The following is a 17,591-nucleotide window of genomic DNA, read 5'->3' on the forward strand; positions in this document are numbered from 1 at the left end:
AATATTTCACTGTCTGACATTTTTATATTGTCACGCTTCCTTTTCTTGTCTTATTTCCAGTGTCAAGGTCTAAAAGTGATCAGGCTAGGCCTACCTAGCCTACCCGTCGGCCTCACCAGCCGGGTTGGCAACCTCCACTGGGAATCCTCCCCTCAATGAAGGAAGGCGGCTTTAGCCTAATCTTAGACTTCACCAGTCCTCCAAGTGAAGCGGTTACACATTGGATTCCACTGGTATTTTGTCAGGCTTCAAGAATTCCCAGTGGTCTTTAGATCTCCAGTCCTTCCATGCCTTGGTGGTTTCTGTCTGAATGTTGGCAGCAGGATGGATTTGGGTGTTGATTTGACGAGCGTCATCGCGTTGCAGCGCCTGCACCCCCAACCTTTGACTGCTTGTTTTTCTTCCTTTCATCCCTTCCATCCCCGGTGTTTAATAGAAGGTCTCCTCCTCTCTCACGGGGCTCTCCTGAACCCTGTACAGAAAGGCCTTATAGAAACTGTGTGCTGTCACAGTGAAACAGACAGTGCCGCAAAGACAAAATAGCTAATAGATCCTGAACAGATTCCACAGATTGCCTAGTTTGATATAAGTGACTATTTTTGGTGACCCACCCCTTTTGCATTTTTCTATGAGTGTGATTGGAGGATAGTCTGATTGAGAATTAAAAAAAAAATTTCTTTATAGTATCTCTGTTGTGGTCTAAGGTTTATTTAATTTAATTTTTATTTTGGAGAAATGTCTGAAAGCAGTAACAAAGTGGTGAAATTCATTGCCCCGGCCGCTCCTCCGCCCTCTACCTCCCCCTGTCAGTCACCCCAGACCCCTCTCAAGAATGTGAATGGCTCTGCTAGTTCAGACTCGCACGTAGTCGAGAAGCTCGGTGGACACCTGGAGGTGGAACGCCGGCGACGCCACACAATGGACAGAGATTCTAAAACGGCCGAGCACCGGTTCTTCCGCCGCAGTGTGATTTGTGACTCTAATGTAACGGCGTTGGATCTGCCCAGCAAGGCAGCTGTGATACTCACCTCACCTCCAGATTGTGAGGGCCCTTTCAACCTATTCTCTCAGCAGCCCTCAGGGCCTAGACTTGGGGTACAAGATGCTGACAATCTGGAGGAGACTAGAGGCCCCTATTTTCAAAGTACAACCTTTGAGCCTGGTCTTGGTGGGGGAGTTACAGAAGACCAGATAAAAGACAGTGAGACAGATGCAGGTGTGGGTAGTATCGCAGTCCCCTTAAGTATTAGTGTTGAACCTGGTGGAGCAGGAGCAGGATCCGCGCAGAGCCTGACAGTATTGGATGTTACTAGTAAAACAGACGGTGCACAATCTGACATCACGTTAGAGTCGAGGGGACTGGAGGGTGCACATCAAGTGGCAAAAGAGAAAGCTACCCGTGCAGATGAGGGTATTGCCAGTAGTCCAACGGAGGAAGAGAGGGGACTAGCAAAAGCACGTGCAGAGCAGAGGGAGGCCGAGAAACGGGTTCAAGAGGATATAGAAGAGGTGGAGACGAAAGCAGTGGGGACATCACCTGATGGTCGCTTCCTAAAATTTGACATAGAGATCGGAAGAGGGTCCTTTAAGACGGTGTACAAGGGACTGGATACGGAGACGACGGTGGAAGTGGCGTGGTGTGAGCTACAGGTGAGTCGTCACTCGTTACATTTCACCATCACAGCTGAACAACACGCAGTACTTACTTGAGAAGTTCCGCCTAAATGCGGAAATGTTGCACATTTGCGTAGCCTATTTTTATGTCTCACCGCTATGCACGTTGCTTGCAGAACATTGCGTCCTCATGCTTTGTTGTGAACACGATTACTCAGTAATGATGTATGATACATGACATATATGCAGTAGGTAACCTTTGGGGAGGAGATCTGCTGACTAGATTTTGGGGTTGTTTCATCCATACATTAGCTTATTATTGAGAATGAATTTTTTTATTTTATTTTGTATTTCTAACAGGATTCCACTTAAATGCTTTATGGTACTTTATATTTACAATGTGTGTAAACTATGGAGACACTAATAGAAGCCAATTAGCTAATTAGGGTGGTAAAATTCATAAATGATTCCAATAGCAAATGGGGAAAAATGCCAAAAAAGGCTTCAGAATTCATGTGAATGTTGAAGTTCAGGAAACCACATCAAAAATCTATTTGACTGGAGTTTGGTGGAGATCTCAGTGTCATTTCCGTGTTGTTGACGTGTAAATCTATGCGGAAGTTGATGCAACATCTTCATGTGTTTTTGTTTGTTTTTAGAGCAGCAGTGAGGTACTTCATACTGCGTGTTTGATGTATTATTAGTACACAGCAAGCCCATCAGTTTCAAAGCATTTTTGTCTAAAGTGTTAAGCAGAGCATCAGTTCATCTGTATATAATCAGACTATGGATTTGGCTTAATTTGCTTCTTTTGACAGTGCTGGTAGGAGCCAGAACACTCTGTGTTAAACCGGCATTCACCTGTGAGTGTTAATTTACCAAACCCAGAAACGCAGTACTCCATAATTCTTACATGGATCTCTCGCGTAAATGAAAAATGCATGGATTTATGTGTTGCATTGTTATAAACATGACATGACATCAGTTCATGGTGGTATAACAGTTTGAAAAGGGAGCTGATGACTCATGGATATTGTAGGTTCAAATACCTATGACTGCATTTTAGAGCCACATTGAGTTTTTTTTTTCTTCTAAGACTTCGAGAATAAAGTCAAAATATTACGAGAATAAAGTTATATTTATACGAGAAGCGACGACTGCCAGTGTTGTGCCAAAGTAGTTATTCCTGCTAGGAATTGTATCCCCTGGCGCCCATGCCAGGGGATACAACCCCACGACACCAGGTCCAGCCATCTCCTCCTCCATGAAAGAGGTGATTTTGGGAACTACTAATTGCCGGAACTAGTCCCTGTGATTCCTCCTTCGGAATAGACACATTTTCTTGCATATTCGTTTCAAAGGTCTTTTCAAAGTACTGTCGCTTGCTGATTTTCACAGATCTGGCAACTTGCTTCTGACGGATTGTTTGTTGCTGTGACGCCACTCTGAACTTCACACGGTTGTATACGCTTCTTTTATTTCTGTTTAGCACTCTTCTGGTTATTAATTGTATCTACTCTGAACGTTATTTAACAGCAGTCCTGTTGTGAATCGCTAGCAGTTAGCATTCGCTAGCAGTTAGCATTCGCTAGCTAGGTCGACACCTCCCCTCTCCGTTGTTACTTTTTATAGCTGTTTCTTTTCTACCCGTTTAATACTTCTGTTGGTTTTTCAGTTGAACTGCTGTGAATTTTAAGTAATTTTTACTCCTGTGTAAAATCTTAGGAGTGGCTAGCATTTTCGCTAGCGGTTAGCTTGTGTTAGCTATTTCTGACCCTTTTCATCATTTTTTCATTTCATTTTTTACACTCCTGTTAGTTAATTAACTGTTCAGTGTATTTTATAGCTGCTGCTTTTTTACCTGTTTAATACTTCTGTTAGTTTTTCAGTGTAACTGCTGTGAATTTTAATTCATTTATCTGCATCTGTGTGAGCCTTAGGAGTGGTTAGCTTATCCATTATTGGTTAGCTCGTGTTTGCTTGGCTACATTTTTGAATTTCTTAGTGCACAAAGTACACTACTTATTATACTTTACACCCTCCGTAAATCCTGCATGATGTTGGAAGATAGGGTGGCTGTCTTAGAGAGCCGTGTCCGTAAGTTAGAGCAGCTTCTTCGCGCAGTGGAGTTAGATGTTACGGGCACTCCAGATGAGGTTAGTGTTGGGCCGGCTAGCGAGCCCATTAGCATCAGCTTAGAAACGCTGGCTGTGGAGGACGGCTTTCGGACTGTGGCTAGGCGGAGGAAGCCCCGTAGGGCTTGGTGCCCGGTTGTGGCACCCCGATTACACTCGCCAGTGCGAACTGTGAATCGGTTCTCCCCCTTGGATTTGCCAGATGTGAGTTCTCTGAGCCCACGAGTGACTTCCACTCCTGTCTCCCGGCCCAAACACCGGGCTTTAATGATAGGGGATTCAATCACCCGCAAAGGCAGGTTACAGACACCGGCTAACATTAAATGTATTCCTGGGGCCAGAGCTCATGACATTGCATCTCATCTTAGGGTGCTGACGCTGCAGAAGGGAAGACAGACGAAGGAACATGACATGAGATATAGTCACATAGTTATTCACATTGGCACCAATGATATCAGGATGAAGCACTCAGAGGTCACAAAAATGGACATAAAGAGGACTTGTGACCTTGCCAGAAAGATGTGTCGGCATCGATTAATAGTCTTTGGTCCCCTCCTCTCTCGGGGTACTGATGAGGCATTTAGCAGGCTGACATCATTAAATAGGTGGCTGGCGGAGTTTTGTAGACAGCAAGGCTTTAGCTTTATTGATAACTGGCCTTTGTTCTGGGGCCACCGTGGCTTGCTGATGCCGGATAGCCTCCACCCTACTGGGGAAGGCACCACCATCTTGTCTGCGAACATAGAGCTCTGCAGGAAGGGTAACATTAGGAATCTACAGCAGGCCACGGAGCAGGTGATTAGAGACCCTGCAAGGCTTATGACAAATGTGGGTGTGGAATCCATTAGCGTAGCGGGAAATTTAGTGCAGAAAATCCACTATAGTGATAGTGCAGTTTATTTACCAGGGAGGGAATTTCAACAAGTTGAGACTGTGGCCTGCTTTTGTAGTCGTGTCCATAAAAATCATAGAGGGATATGCTTTCCAAACTTAATACCCATTACTATATTGGATGATGTTGAAATTGAGGATGGCCCAGTGGTTGTTCCAGCAATAGCAAAGATTTTGTGTCTGCTACCTACAACGCGCGTGGAATGTCTTAAACCCAAACCTACTTCTAGGCATCTTATATATGCTACTCTGGAACCACCCCTAAACCCAAACAGTTCAACTGTCAACCCCATTGAGGTCCTTAGACTGGGTCTCATTAACATAAGATCACTGTCCTCAAAATCATTGTTGATCAATGATCTAATTATTGATCACCACTTAGATATGATTGGGCTATGTGAAACCTGGCTTAAACCTGCAGCTGTCCTCCCCTTAAATGAGGCCTGCCCACCAGCATATACATTTAGTCATGTCCCTTGTGATGCGAAGCAAGGCGGGGGTGTTGCTCTTATTTATAAATCTAGGTTTAGCTTATTAGCTGTTGGGGGTTACAAATATCACTCATTTGAGCATCTGATTCTTCGTTCTGCTCAGGATATTACACATTGCCAAGGTCAGAAGAATAAAAATCAGTCGTATTACTTTGTCACTGTATATAGGCCTCCTGGCCCATATTCTGAATTCTTAGATGAATTTGGTGCGTTCATCTGTAACTTGTCAACTAGTGTAGATAACATTCTGATCATTGGTGACTTTAACATTCATATAAATAAGCCTTCTGATCCCCTCTGCAAATCATGGAAATTGTGGATGCATTAGGATTTCGGCAAGCATTCGGGATTCGACGCACATTAGTGGAAATACCCTGGATCTGGTTCTCGCACGTGGTATTGCTGTCACGAATATTGACATCATGCCTCTTACATCAGTGGTGTCTGATTACTCACTTATTAAGTTTACAGTTTCGCTGCCGTGTTTAGTGGAACAACAACGTTATATATCTTTACGGCGATGCATCAACTCCTCAACTAAGACTGAACTCGAAGCTAGACTGCCTGATATCTTAGCTTCGCATTTGACAAATACCCAGTCAGTAGACAGACTTGTGGATAGTTTAAACTCAGTGCTCAAAACTACACTTGACGTGATTGCACCACCTGTGTTAAAACCGCGCTCCGCCAAATCACAGTCACCTTGGTTCAGTGATTATCTGCGTGACCTCAAGCATAAACCTAGAGGTCTAGAACGGAAATGGCGTCATTCAAAATTAGAAGTATTTCACCTTGCATGGCGTGATGCTATCTTATACTATAAGCATGCATTATTGGCTACAAAGCGGACTTACTACTCTGATTTGATCAACAAAAACAAGCATAACTCAAAGTTCTTGTTCGACACGGTGGCAACACTTTTGCATGGACAACCACCTGTAGTTCGCTCTCCTTTTACAGCACAAGATTTCCTGGATTACTTTGGGAAGAAAATAGAAGACATCAGGTTAAACATATCCCGGCATGCCTTAATCCAGCCACCACACCCTGCTATTGATGTGGGTGCCACTACTGAGGTATTACCTAGATTTATAGAATTTGACAGTATCTCACTAGGCATGCTGACAAAACTCGTAATGTCAACAAAAAGCACAACCTGTTTATTTGATCCTATTCCAACAAACTGCTGGTAATCTCGTTCACATAAAATCCTTAGAAGATTGCCTTGCAGCAGTGAGAAATTGGATGTCTAGAAACTTCCTACTTTTAAACTCTGATACGACTGAAATGATGGTTCTTGGTCCAGTGAGACATCGGCATCAATTTGACCAGTTAACGCTCAGCCTCGGCTCGTGTGTCATACATCACACTGACAAAGTGAGGAACCGTGGGGTAATTTTTGATCCTTCGTTGTCCTTTGGCATCCACATTAGAAATATTACTAGGACTGCTTTCTTCCACCTGCGAAATATAGCGAAGATTCATCCCATCCTGTCTATGGCTGATGCTGAGACCCTGATCCATGCATTTATCTCTTCTAGATTGGACTACTGCAATGTTCTATTTTCTGGTTTACCGCAGTCTAGCATTAGGGGTCTCCAATTGGTTCAAAATGCTGCAGCCAGACTTTTGACACGAAGCAGAAAGTTCGACCACATTACACCCATTTTGGCATCCCTTCACTGGCTTCCTGTCCCAGTGAGATCAGATTTTAAGGTTCTGCTACTAACCTATAAAATTATTCATGGACAGGCACCCTCCTACCCAGCTGACTTAATTAAACGTTACGTACCGGCCCGGGCTTTACGTTCTCAGGGTGCAGGACTACTTTGTGTCCCTAAGGTGAATAAGAAGTCTGCGGGTCACAGAGCTTTCTCTTATCGTGCCCCTGTTCTGTGGAATGATCTCCCTGCGTCAATAAAACAGTCAAATTCTGTGGAGACTTTCAAGTCCAGACTTAAGACGCACTTATTTTGCCTTTCATATGGCTAGCATACTAGTACAGTTTTATTTTACGCTTTTTACTCTTTTAATTCATTTATTAGTAATTGGAGCGGGCTGCGGCCTCAACTTTACCTAAATTCTGGGTCTTTTAGTGAAGTTTAGGGCTAGTGGCCGGCGATCACCTTAGTATTTCTCTGTTTTTCTTGTTGTTTAATGCTGACAAATTATACAGTATTTCTTGTCTTTCTGATGCCTGATTCTGTTTTTTTCTCTCTGTTTAAGGTGCATCTCCATCCAGAGATGGGAGTTGTGTTTGTGTTGGTGATCCTCCTGTCCTGTGCGCCAATAGCATTTCTTGTATATTTGTCCGTGAATTGTTCTGTAATTTATGTTTGTAGCATGGCCCAAGCAGAGGGTCACCCCTTTGAGTCTGGTCTGCTTGAGGTTTCTTCCTCAGAGGGAGTTTTTCCTTACCACTGTTGCTCTGGGGGTTGGTAAGGTTAGACCTTACCTGTGTGAAGCACTTTGAGGCAACTCTGTTGTGATTTGGCGCTATATAAATGAACATAAATTGAAATTGAATTGAAAGTTCTGATAGTAATGATAATGTGGTGCAGATGGGCCAAAAGGTGAAGTATTTCCTTATTTGTAAAACCTATACTGAAGTACAACTTAACAAAGTGCTCCACAGATCTCATTTTGAGATGCAGAGTTTTTTTCTCATAAAATTACATCTTTATTCTTGTAATATTCAATGGTTTTTTTTTCTCAGAAAATTACAACTTTATTCTTGTAATATTATGACTTTATTCTTGGTTTAAAAAAAAACCTCAATGTGGCCCCAAAATGCCTTTGTAAATATACTTGACCAGACAGAGAGTGAAAAATGTGTTCGGAAGGTCTCCACTCATTACCAGCGTTAAAGCTCTGTAATCTCCAAATCGTTTCCACTGTGATGTTGAGGGTCTCGCATAGCAGCTTCTGAATGTCAGCGGGTGAAAGATACGAGAGTTTATAGCAGCATTTCAACTGTTAACTCTGGTTACGTTGCTGAAATAACTGCACAGATGCCTTTATGGTGTTGATACCGACTTCTGCAGAGTTGTTTTTGCTCTGATTAATTTGTCATGTGCACTGAGTGAGTTGTAGTCTGTTGAGTTTGTGGATGTTGTGTGCTTCAGATTTCCCCCTTTAAATGATATGTTCATGGTGATTGATTTTTAAATAACTTGCCTTATGTACAGGTTGACTGAAGGCTGACTGTCAATTTAAAAAAAACAAAGGCTTGTAGCTGCATAGTTTGAATGAAATGACTGGAGTGACTGAAAAATCTAACTTTCCCTTCCTGTGTTAAGCAGCACTTCTTACTTGGGGAACTTTTGCATTGAACTACAGCTGCGAAACTCTTTTTTTTTTTTTTTTTTTTTTTTTTTTTTTTTTTATATTAGTCATGCATGTCGTTGCTGCATCCTTACAGATAAACTCGTCTCAGGTGTGTGTGAACGGATGCTGTGGTGCGTCAGGTTACCATCACCACAAGTTGCACAAACGAGTCTCGAATGAAATGACCAAAATACTTCAGTTTCCGAATTCCCTTTGATGATTTTTAGCATATACATTATGGAGGGTTAGAGAAAATAGTAACTACAAAAGTTATTGTTGAAACTCTGGAACAGTTTAGGACTATTTTTATTTTTTATTATTATTATTTGTGTGTGTTTTCTGTAGTTGTGCAACCACTGTACATCTGGTTATGCTGCTGTTGGAGCAAGACAAATTACTTCCTGCCTATGATGTACTTACTCAGTGGAGTTTGTCTGTGGTTATAAGAATGACGGCAAAAATATGCATTGAGTGCAATTATGCAGATGTTAAAAAAAAATGAGATAGTACTTTGTGAACAAAGCATTAGCAGCTGGTGACGCGAGACAGGATGGCACAGTTCACCACAGGATGCAGTCGCTGTCTTACTGGTTTGATGTCTGCACAGCGTGCGAAGAAGAGATGCACCAGAGGTACAAAAATGTGTAACTCTCTGCAGTACATGCTGTGAGGTTACATATTCTGAGTTTTGTGCATGCACTTTCAATGTGACATAATGAAGTCCTCTGCAAGATGATTAGCATCACTAACTTTCATATATATTTGAGAATATCTTCAGAAATAAATGCAAAATAACCAATTTTGTATCATCAGAATAGTCAACAAGCAGCGCATGTATTAGTGTGCATACAGGCCCTACACTGACTGTAGCCTTTAAATATGGAATTTATGAAGAAATGGAAAAGGTTTTCAGTATCCCCGGCCATACGTTCTATCTACTGTTTAATTACAGTATTACATTTACTGTTTTGTTTGTGTATTTTTGTCTAGGATTTGCCCAAATAGTGATGTTTTCCTTTGATACAGACTCTTTAACAGTGTTTGGATTATTTATTTTTTTTTTTTTTCGAAACAGTGTTTAATGTTGGCCTCACTAAGTTGTAGAAGTGGTGAAATGTTTTTGCCAATCCCTCACCACAAATTCTATCTGTTGTGTAATTTATCTAAAACTTGCCCTGATATAGAGGGCATCATGTTTTTCCCTGCTGTTGCTAGCTTGTTAGCCGGTACCACCACTAGTTACCTGGCACCACTAACCATCCAGCATGTGGTAGTATGTCTATGGGATATTACATGAGTAAAACAAAGTTGTTGTTTTGATTGAGCTGGTGTATCAAAGTTAACCAGATGCAATAGGGTTTGTCATCATTATATGTTTTTTTTATATGTTAAGTTACAAGATGAGAGTATTTATTGTTTTTGAGTTATTCTTCGGACAAGATGGGTAGAAAGAAGTAACTCATTTAAGGTTACTTCCACAGACCAAAGATATTAAATTTACTGCCCAAGAGAACCCTTACCAAAAAGTAGTATATGCAAGTATGTTTCAAGTATACTTCTAGTTTACTTTTTATATACTTATCAGTACAATTTTTTGGTAAGGGAAGTAATGAAACTAGTCAAATAAAGCAGAAAATATTGGCATTTGGGAACCTGAAACAGCAAAAATCACACAAAATGATGAATTGCCAAAAGTTGCAGATTAGTTTAATAGCTGATCATTGCAGCTGTGTTGCAGGAAATGATCTTCTAATTACATACATGATTGAAAGTAGGTGTGGCTGAAGTTGTATTGAACTTTAACTTGGCTGGTTTGTCAGGTTCTTTCATTTCCAAAACCTCTGGTGGCCGCTGAGGCCACACTGCTTATTTTCAGTACCTGAGAATTTTATTATGTAGAAACTCCCATTTTGTGAGACGCACTTAAACACATCGTTGATCATTTTGTGATTATTTTGAGTCAACATAAAAACGTTTTAGTTGTGCATTGTCTTGTGGGTGTGCGTCTTCACCTGCAGCATGACTGCATTCTTGCAGACTTGAACCATGAGTAATGTGCAATTCCTGACAAAACTGTCCTAAACTTGGTCTTTCCAAACGTTATACTTTGGAGTGAAATTGATGGCATAAAGTGCACATCGGAATGGGAGAAATGGAGAAGGACTTGGCAGCTTGTCATGTTGACAAGTAGGCACAGAGGTAGTCGGCGATGTTGACTAAGAGTTGCAGCTGGTCATATGACGGTCAGGGCACTGACTGAGCCAAGAGATCTGGTTTCAGAGGAGGAAGAAAACTGTGGCACAGACTCAAGTGGATCTACTTGTTACCAGTGAATGGAAAATGCATGGATAAAAAAAAACAAACCTATAATATGTCCGTTCCCACCCCATAAAGTGCAAGTTGCTGGGGTCCTTCGATAGAAGGGTTTAAAATAAAAGAGATTTGATGATAGGATTTGGGATGATTCACATGGATGCAAGCACGCTGTGAGCATTAGGGGGCCAGTTTTCCTTTACAAAGGTTGGGGAGTCAAACAATTCCGTTGTTAAGAGCTGAAATGTGTAACTTTCAAATGGGTGGTGATATATCATGTTTCAGTAGATCACTGAAAAATTCTTAAGGGAAGATGTGTTGTCCAAACAGACAAAAATTACGTTTTTTTTTTATCAAAAAAATCCCTTCAGGAGGAAAATTACGGCCCTTTTTAGTGTAGGGGTTAAAGGGACCAAAACAGTGACATAGTCAAAATGTGGATTTTGACCTTTGAATATTTTTGTGCGCCCTCAGTAATCCTCAATGATCTTATGGTATATGAATGTATGGATGGAGTTCTCCCATATAACGCTATATTTTTGAAGGCTAACTGAGGGCTGAGGGCTTCAAGTCACAACTTTTGGCATTTTGGGCTACATTTGGGACCCTCCCAGGGCCTGCGCCCTAAATAAGCCTTGCTCATTTATGCATATTTGGATACACTGGGACAAGTTCTTTCCAAATTTGCATAAATGGCAGTGGCTTAGTTAGGGCACTTTTGCATAGGTGGCGGTCTTTATGTAAAGAACGCGATATTTGGCGATTTTCGTTAGGCCATATCTCGGTGCACCCCCTATGGATTTCAGTGAAACTTGTTTTATTATGTTCCTCTGTATCTCTGCTATTCATGATAAAGATATCAAGTTTAGATAGTAACAGTTCTCCTACCTGGAAATACAAAGTGATACACTGGACTGTCGTGGTTGTGAGGGGTACTTTGCTGTTGCTCGGAGGCCGAGGTGGTGCGCATCACATTGCACAATTTTCTTGCAAAATGCAGAAATAAATTGTTCCAGGATATTGGAAAGAGTTTTCCAAGAAAACTGCTTGTGGGAAAGTCAACTGAGGTGCACTGTTGCTCGACCTGTTTACAGTAAATTATAGTCAATAGTATTCATTAGTTTAGTTTATGAGGGTTTTAATGCATGTAAATGAAAATATATACAACGTCCCACCCCTGTCATCATCCACTGTGATGTTTTACTGCAGATATCAGTGTTTTTTGTTTGTTTTTTTTCCAGTTAAGTAGAAAACACCCAACCCATGCGTTTCCAAAACAATATTCTGAATAGACTGGAATTATGCAGTTGCGCATAGATCCACATTGCAAAATAAAGTTCACAAACAAGATACTCCAGGCAGTTGGTGGGTGGGGTGATTTGTCTGGCAGAGGACCAGTTTGTTATTCGTCCATTTCTGGGTGTTTTTCAGAATGGAGCGTTGATTCAGGTGTTGGACAGTTTGTTCAGTGATGTTATTCAGCTTCCGGGGCAGATCAGTATAGTGATAACCATCATTCCTGCTTTCAGAGGTGTGGCCCCCAAACTTGTATAATTTTTATTTTTTAAGTCATCACGTTTTACGATGGACGACAAACAGAAATCTACTGGATGGAATGGTGTGTGTGTGTGTGTTGAAGAAATCTAGCAGTAATACAGGCTGAAGAGCATTACTGAACCAGCACACACTTGAGAAGGGCAGATGTTGAAGATTCCAGACTGCTGTGCTGTGTGCAGCCGTTTTACGACACCTCTCTGCTGTCATGGAACACTAAAGCTCATCAACCACGACCGATCATAGAGTCCAACTGTGGAATAACATTTCCGGACAAACTTTGCCTGCTGGTTAAATAACCTCTGTTTTTGCTATATGACTTTGAACTCCAGCATCATCGATAATTCTGATGTTGAAGAGCGGGCATCATGGAAGAATACACAAACTCTCAGTGCACTGGCACGCTGTTCATCAAGTTTTTTTTGTTTTGTTTTGTTTTTTTTTCTTCAAACAAAATTCCTTTGGTTTTTGATGGATGCCATCTCAGATTTGTGCTCCCCCCCAAAACTGGATGACAGGAAGTCTCAACCACCAAATGAGCACACACTGATTCCCTGCCCCACCACCACCACAAAAAAGCGCATTAGTTACCCTGACAGTGTTCTTCAAATGTCACACCACAAATGACATTTTAAGCATATTCTGTTATGTTTTTATTTACTACCCCAATTCCACTGAAGTTGGGACGTTGTGTAAAATGTAAATAAAAACAGAATACAATGATTTGCAAATCCTCTTCAACCTATATTCAGTTGAATACACCACAAAGACAAGATATTTAATGTTCAAACTGATAAACTTTTTATTGTTTTTGTGCAAATATTTGCTCATTTTGAAATGGATGCCCGCAACACATTTCAAAAAAGTGGGTTTACCACTGTGTTACATCACCTTTCCTTCTGACAACACTCATTAAGCGTTTGGAACTGAGGACACTAATTGTTGAAGCTTTGTAGGTGGAATTCTTTCCCATTCTTGCTTGATGTACGACTTCAGTTGTTCAACAGTCCATGGTCTCTGTTGTCATATTTTGCGCTTTATAATGCACCACACATTTTTAATGGGCGACAGGTCTGGACTTGCAGGCAGGCCAGTCTAGTACCTGCACTCTTTTACTACGAAGCCACACTGTTGTAACACGTGCAGAAGGTGGTTTGACATTGTCTTGCTGAAATAAGCAGAGACGTCCCTGAAAAAGACGTTGCTTGGATGGCAGCATGTGTTGCCATCACAGATGTGTAAGCTGCCCATGCCATGGTCACTAACACACCCCCATACCATCACAGGTGCTGGCTTTCGAACTTTTCGCTGGTAACAATCTGGATGGTCTTTTTCCTCTTGTCCGGAGGAAACGACGTCCATGATTTCCAAAAACAATTTGAAATGTGGACTCATCAGACCACAGCACACTTTTCCACTTGGCGTCTTTCCTATTCAAATGAGCTCAGGCCCAGAGAAGGCTGCTGCGTTTCTGGATGTTGTTGGTGTATGGCTTTTGCTTTTCATGGTAGAGTTTTAACTTGTAGATGTAGCGATGAACTGTGTTAACTGACAATGGTTTTCTGAAGTGTTCCTGAGCCCACACGGTAAGATCCTTTACACAGTGATGTTTTTAATATAGTGCCACCTGAGGGATTGAAGGTCACGGGCATTCTTCAGGAACTGATTCATGCATTTATTTCCTCTAGGCTGGACTATTGTAATTCATTATTATCAGGTTGTCCTAAAGTTCCCTAGAAAGCCTTCAGTTAATTCAAAGTGCTGCAGCTAGAGTGCTGACGGGGACTAGAAGGAGAGAGCATATCTCACCCATATTGGCCTCTCTTCATTGGCTTCCTGTTAATTCTAGAATAGAATTTAAAATTCTTCTTCTTACTTATAAGGTTTTGAATAATCAGGTCCCATCTTATCTTAGGGACCTCGTAGTACCATATCACCCCAATAGAGCGCTTTGCTCTCAGACTGCAGGCTTACTTGTAGTTCCTAGGGTTTGTAAGAGTAGAATGGGAGGCAGAGCCTTCAGCTTTCAGGCTCCTCTCCTGTGGAACCAGCTCCCAATTCAGATCAGGGAGACAGACACCCTCTCTACTTTTAAGATTAGGCTTAAAACTTTCCTTTTTGCTAAAGCTTATAGTTAGGGCTGGATCAGGTGACCCTGAACCATCCCTTAGTTATGCTGCTATAGACGTAGACTGCTGGGGGGTTCCCATGATGCACTGTTTTTTCTCTTTTTGCTCTGTATGCACCACTCTGCATTTAATCATTAGTGATCGATCTCTGCTCCCCTCCACAGCATGTCTTTTCCTGGTTCTCTCCCTCAGCCCCAACCAGTCCCAGCAGAAGACTGCCCCTCCCTGAGCCTGGTTCTGCTGGAGGTTTCTTCCTGTTAAAAGGGAGTTTTTCCTTCCCACTGTAGCCAAGTGCTTGCTCACAGGGGGTCGTTTTGACCGTTGGGGTTTTACATAATTATTGTATGGCCTTGCCTTGCAATATAAAGCGCCTTGGGGCAACTGTTTGTTGTGATTTGGCGCTATATAAAAAAAATTGATTGAATTGATTGATTCAGTGTTGGTTTTCAGCCTTGCTGTTTACGTGTAGAAAGTTCTCCAGATTCTCTGAATCTTCTGATTACATTATGGAGTGTAGATGATGGAATCCCTAAATTCCTTGCAATTGCACATTGAGAAACATTTTTTCATGTAGTTGTTTACAAAGTGGTGATCCTCACTAGGGCTGAAACGATTAATCGAGTAACTCGAATAATTCGATTACAAAAAATGTTTGAGGCAAATTCTGTGCCTCGAAGCTTCGTTTAACGTTGTAGTACATATGCCAGGCTGAGTGTGGCGCTGCAATGTCCGCAGGGAAAAAAACAGAAGAAGACTGGAACATAACAGCTAATCAAATTAGCAACGATAGCTACCGCTTTCCAACGTGACGCATAGTGTAAAATAAAGCCTTTTAACAGAAAGATGGTCCACACTGATCATCTGAAATAGACTTACTGTACATTTAAAGCAAAGCAGTGTGTTTGTGTATTTTTAAAAAACACACGGTCTGCTCTACGTGGGGAGGGACTATTGACCCGGTGGCCGGCTGCTGTCTCTCTCTGCCCGGTGTGAGGGGCTCTCAGACCGGGCGAGTCACAGCTCTGTCCCCGGCTACATTGACAAACAGCAGAAGTCCACTTTTTCTTGTGTTTCCCTCAGACTCACAATGTTTTACTTTTTAATTTTTGCTTTGTTGGGCAACACACAACACTTCACAAACACGGTAACTTAAATAAAATAATAATTTAAAAAAACTGCTGGGCTTGCATGTTCAACCTCCAGCTGAAATGCAGCTGCTGAATTGCAGAGAAAGCGTCATAAAAAAAAAAAAAAATCACGCAGGAGCCCAGTCCATCAACCTTTATAAAAAAAAAAAAAAAATACAAAAACAAAAAAAAACTTAAAATGGTTACATTTTACAAGTTGGAGAAAACAAAACAGAAAGCCACATCCCATCGCCATTTCAGCAAAATGCCAACACTTTGGCGCAGTGACATTACGCCATTGCTTAGGGAGAGCCCTGGACTATTGATGTTTAAAAACGCAGAAGTACGTTTTATCCGATTACTTGATTAATTGCCATAATAATCGATAGAATACTCGATTACTAAAATAATCGATAGCTGCAGCCCTAATCCTCGCTCCATCTTAAATTTTGTTGAATTTTATTTAATGACAATAAAAGGCATCTTATCTTATCTTTGCTCGTAAACGGCTGAGCCTTTTGGGGATGCTCCTTTGATACCCAATCATGACACTCACCTGTTTCCAGACAGGTGTTCTTTGAGCATTCATCAACTTTCCCAGTCTTTTGTTGCCCTGTCCCAACTTTTTTGAAATGTGTTGCAGGCATCCATTTCAAAATGAACAAATATTTGCACAAAAACAAAAAGTCTATCAGTTTAAACATTAAATATCTTGTCTTTGTGGTGTATTCAACTGAATATAGGTTGAAGAGGATTTGCAAATCATTGTATTCTGTTTTTATTTACATTTTACGCAACATCCCAACTTCATTGGTATTGGGATTGTATTTATAGTGTGGACAGTCCAATATAGGTGGCACTAAATGCCAGTCCATGTCATGTTTGGTGTTTTTCAAGGGCCTTGTGTGCAAAGCACGATTATCTTCCTGATATAATTTATACTCTTATGATGGAGATGTAGAACAGGGAGCTCAGTGAGATCAGGAATTAGGTGGCAAATTTGTAGACCTTGATTCGATTCCCCTTCACACTGCCTGTCTGTGTCTTTGTGCAAGAAACTTCATCTGCATTGTCTCAGTCCACCCAGCTGTAAAATAGGTAGTGGCCTTTGCCATGGAAGTAACTTGTGTCGGAATCTGGCCATAAGCATCTCCACCAATAGGTCTCTGGGCCTATACAAGACCTACAAATTAGTAAGCATGATGGGGATGGCCTGATGTATTTCTTGCAGCAGAAAATTCCATGTGAAGCTAAAGGTGATGACCAAAAGTGTATTGTTGGTGTTATGTGGTACTTTGGTGTCACTTGATGGACCAAATTAAAAAAAAAAAAAAATTTACATTGACAGACCAGATTTTTAAAAAATTACATTGAAATGACTAGTGTAGTGTACAGTGCGATATTATGTATTCAGTTCCTCATAGGGTAACCTTTTCTTGGTTTTGACATATATAAATTCCATTGTGCATTTCTTGCTATTAAGAATTCATTTAAATCCTGAACTTATTTTGAATGGTGCTCGATTGTAAGTTCTCTCTGGTCTTTTTTTGCTCTTTTTTTTTTTTTTTTTAACCATGCAGTAGTCACCAGATTACTGTTCTTGTTTTTGTTTTTCCTGTCATCTTCATCACAAGATCTTCATGAGTCTTCCTGAGTTTCACAGGACCCAAAATCAGGATTGCTTGACGGTGCGTGTCTTGGAAACAGTAATTTGTTTATCACCAAACAAATGTGGATTCTTTGTCATCCACACTGCTCTGTGTTTCTGGCCCAGAGACGTCTTGGATTCAGGCTAGATATTGAATCTTATTTTTTCTGTTCAGATCTTGTGATTTTGCTTGAATAATTAAATTGGCTGTTATTAAGTCGTTAGTTTGACTAATTCATCAGTGGAATAATGTCTCACTAAGACACATTTCAGCTTCTTGCGTCTTCTCTTTTTCCTTTTTTGTCACTGTAAATCTTTTGCTTTTGACTTGTTGGTTGGAGAAAAAAAAACCATAGTTTATC

The 17,591-nt window shown here is 41.1% G+C and overlaps 1 protein-coding gene across 13 annotated transcripts in view; it reads left to right on the plus strand.

The window, feature by feature from the left end:
• Positions 1-363: 363 nt before the first annotated feature.
• The window catches only part of wnk1b (WNK lysine deficient protein kinase 1b), a 231,931-nt gene continuing 214,703 nt past the window's right edge, over positions 364-17,591 (plus strand). For all 13 annotated transcript variants that reach the window (XM_034163660.1, XM_034163662.1, XM_034163665.1 and 10 more), the window contains exon 1: positions 364-1,650. In XM_034163660.1, coding sequence (XP_034019551.1) covers positions 736-1,650 — 915 coding nt within the window. In that variant the 5' untranslated portion in view covers positions 364-735. The remainder of the gene's footprint in view (positions 1,651-17,591) is intronic.

Source organism: Thalassophryne amazonica, chromosome 22 (assembly GCF_902500255.1).
Source record: "Thalassophryne amazonica chromosome 22, fThaAma1.1, whole genome shotgun sequence".
NCBI lineage: Eukaryota > Metazoa > Chordata > Actinopteri > Batrachoidiformes > Batrachoididae > Thalassophryne > Thalassophryne amazonica.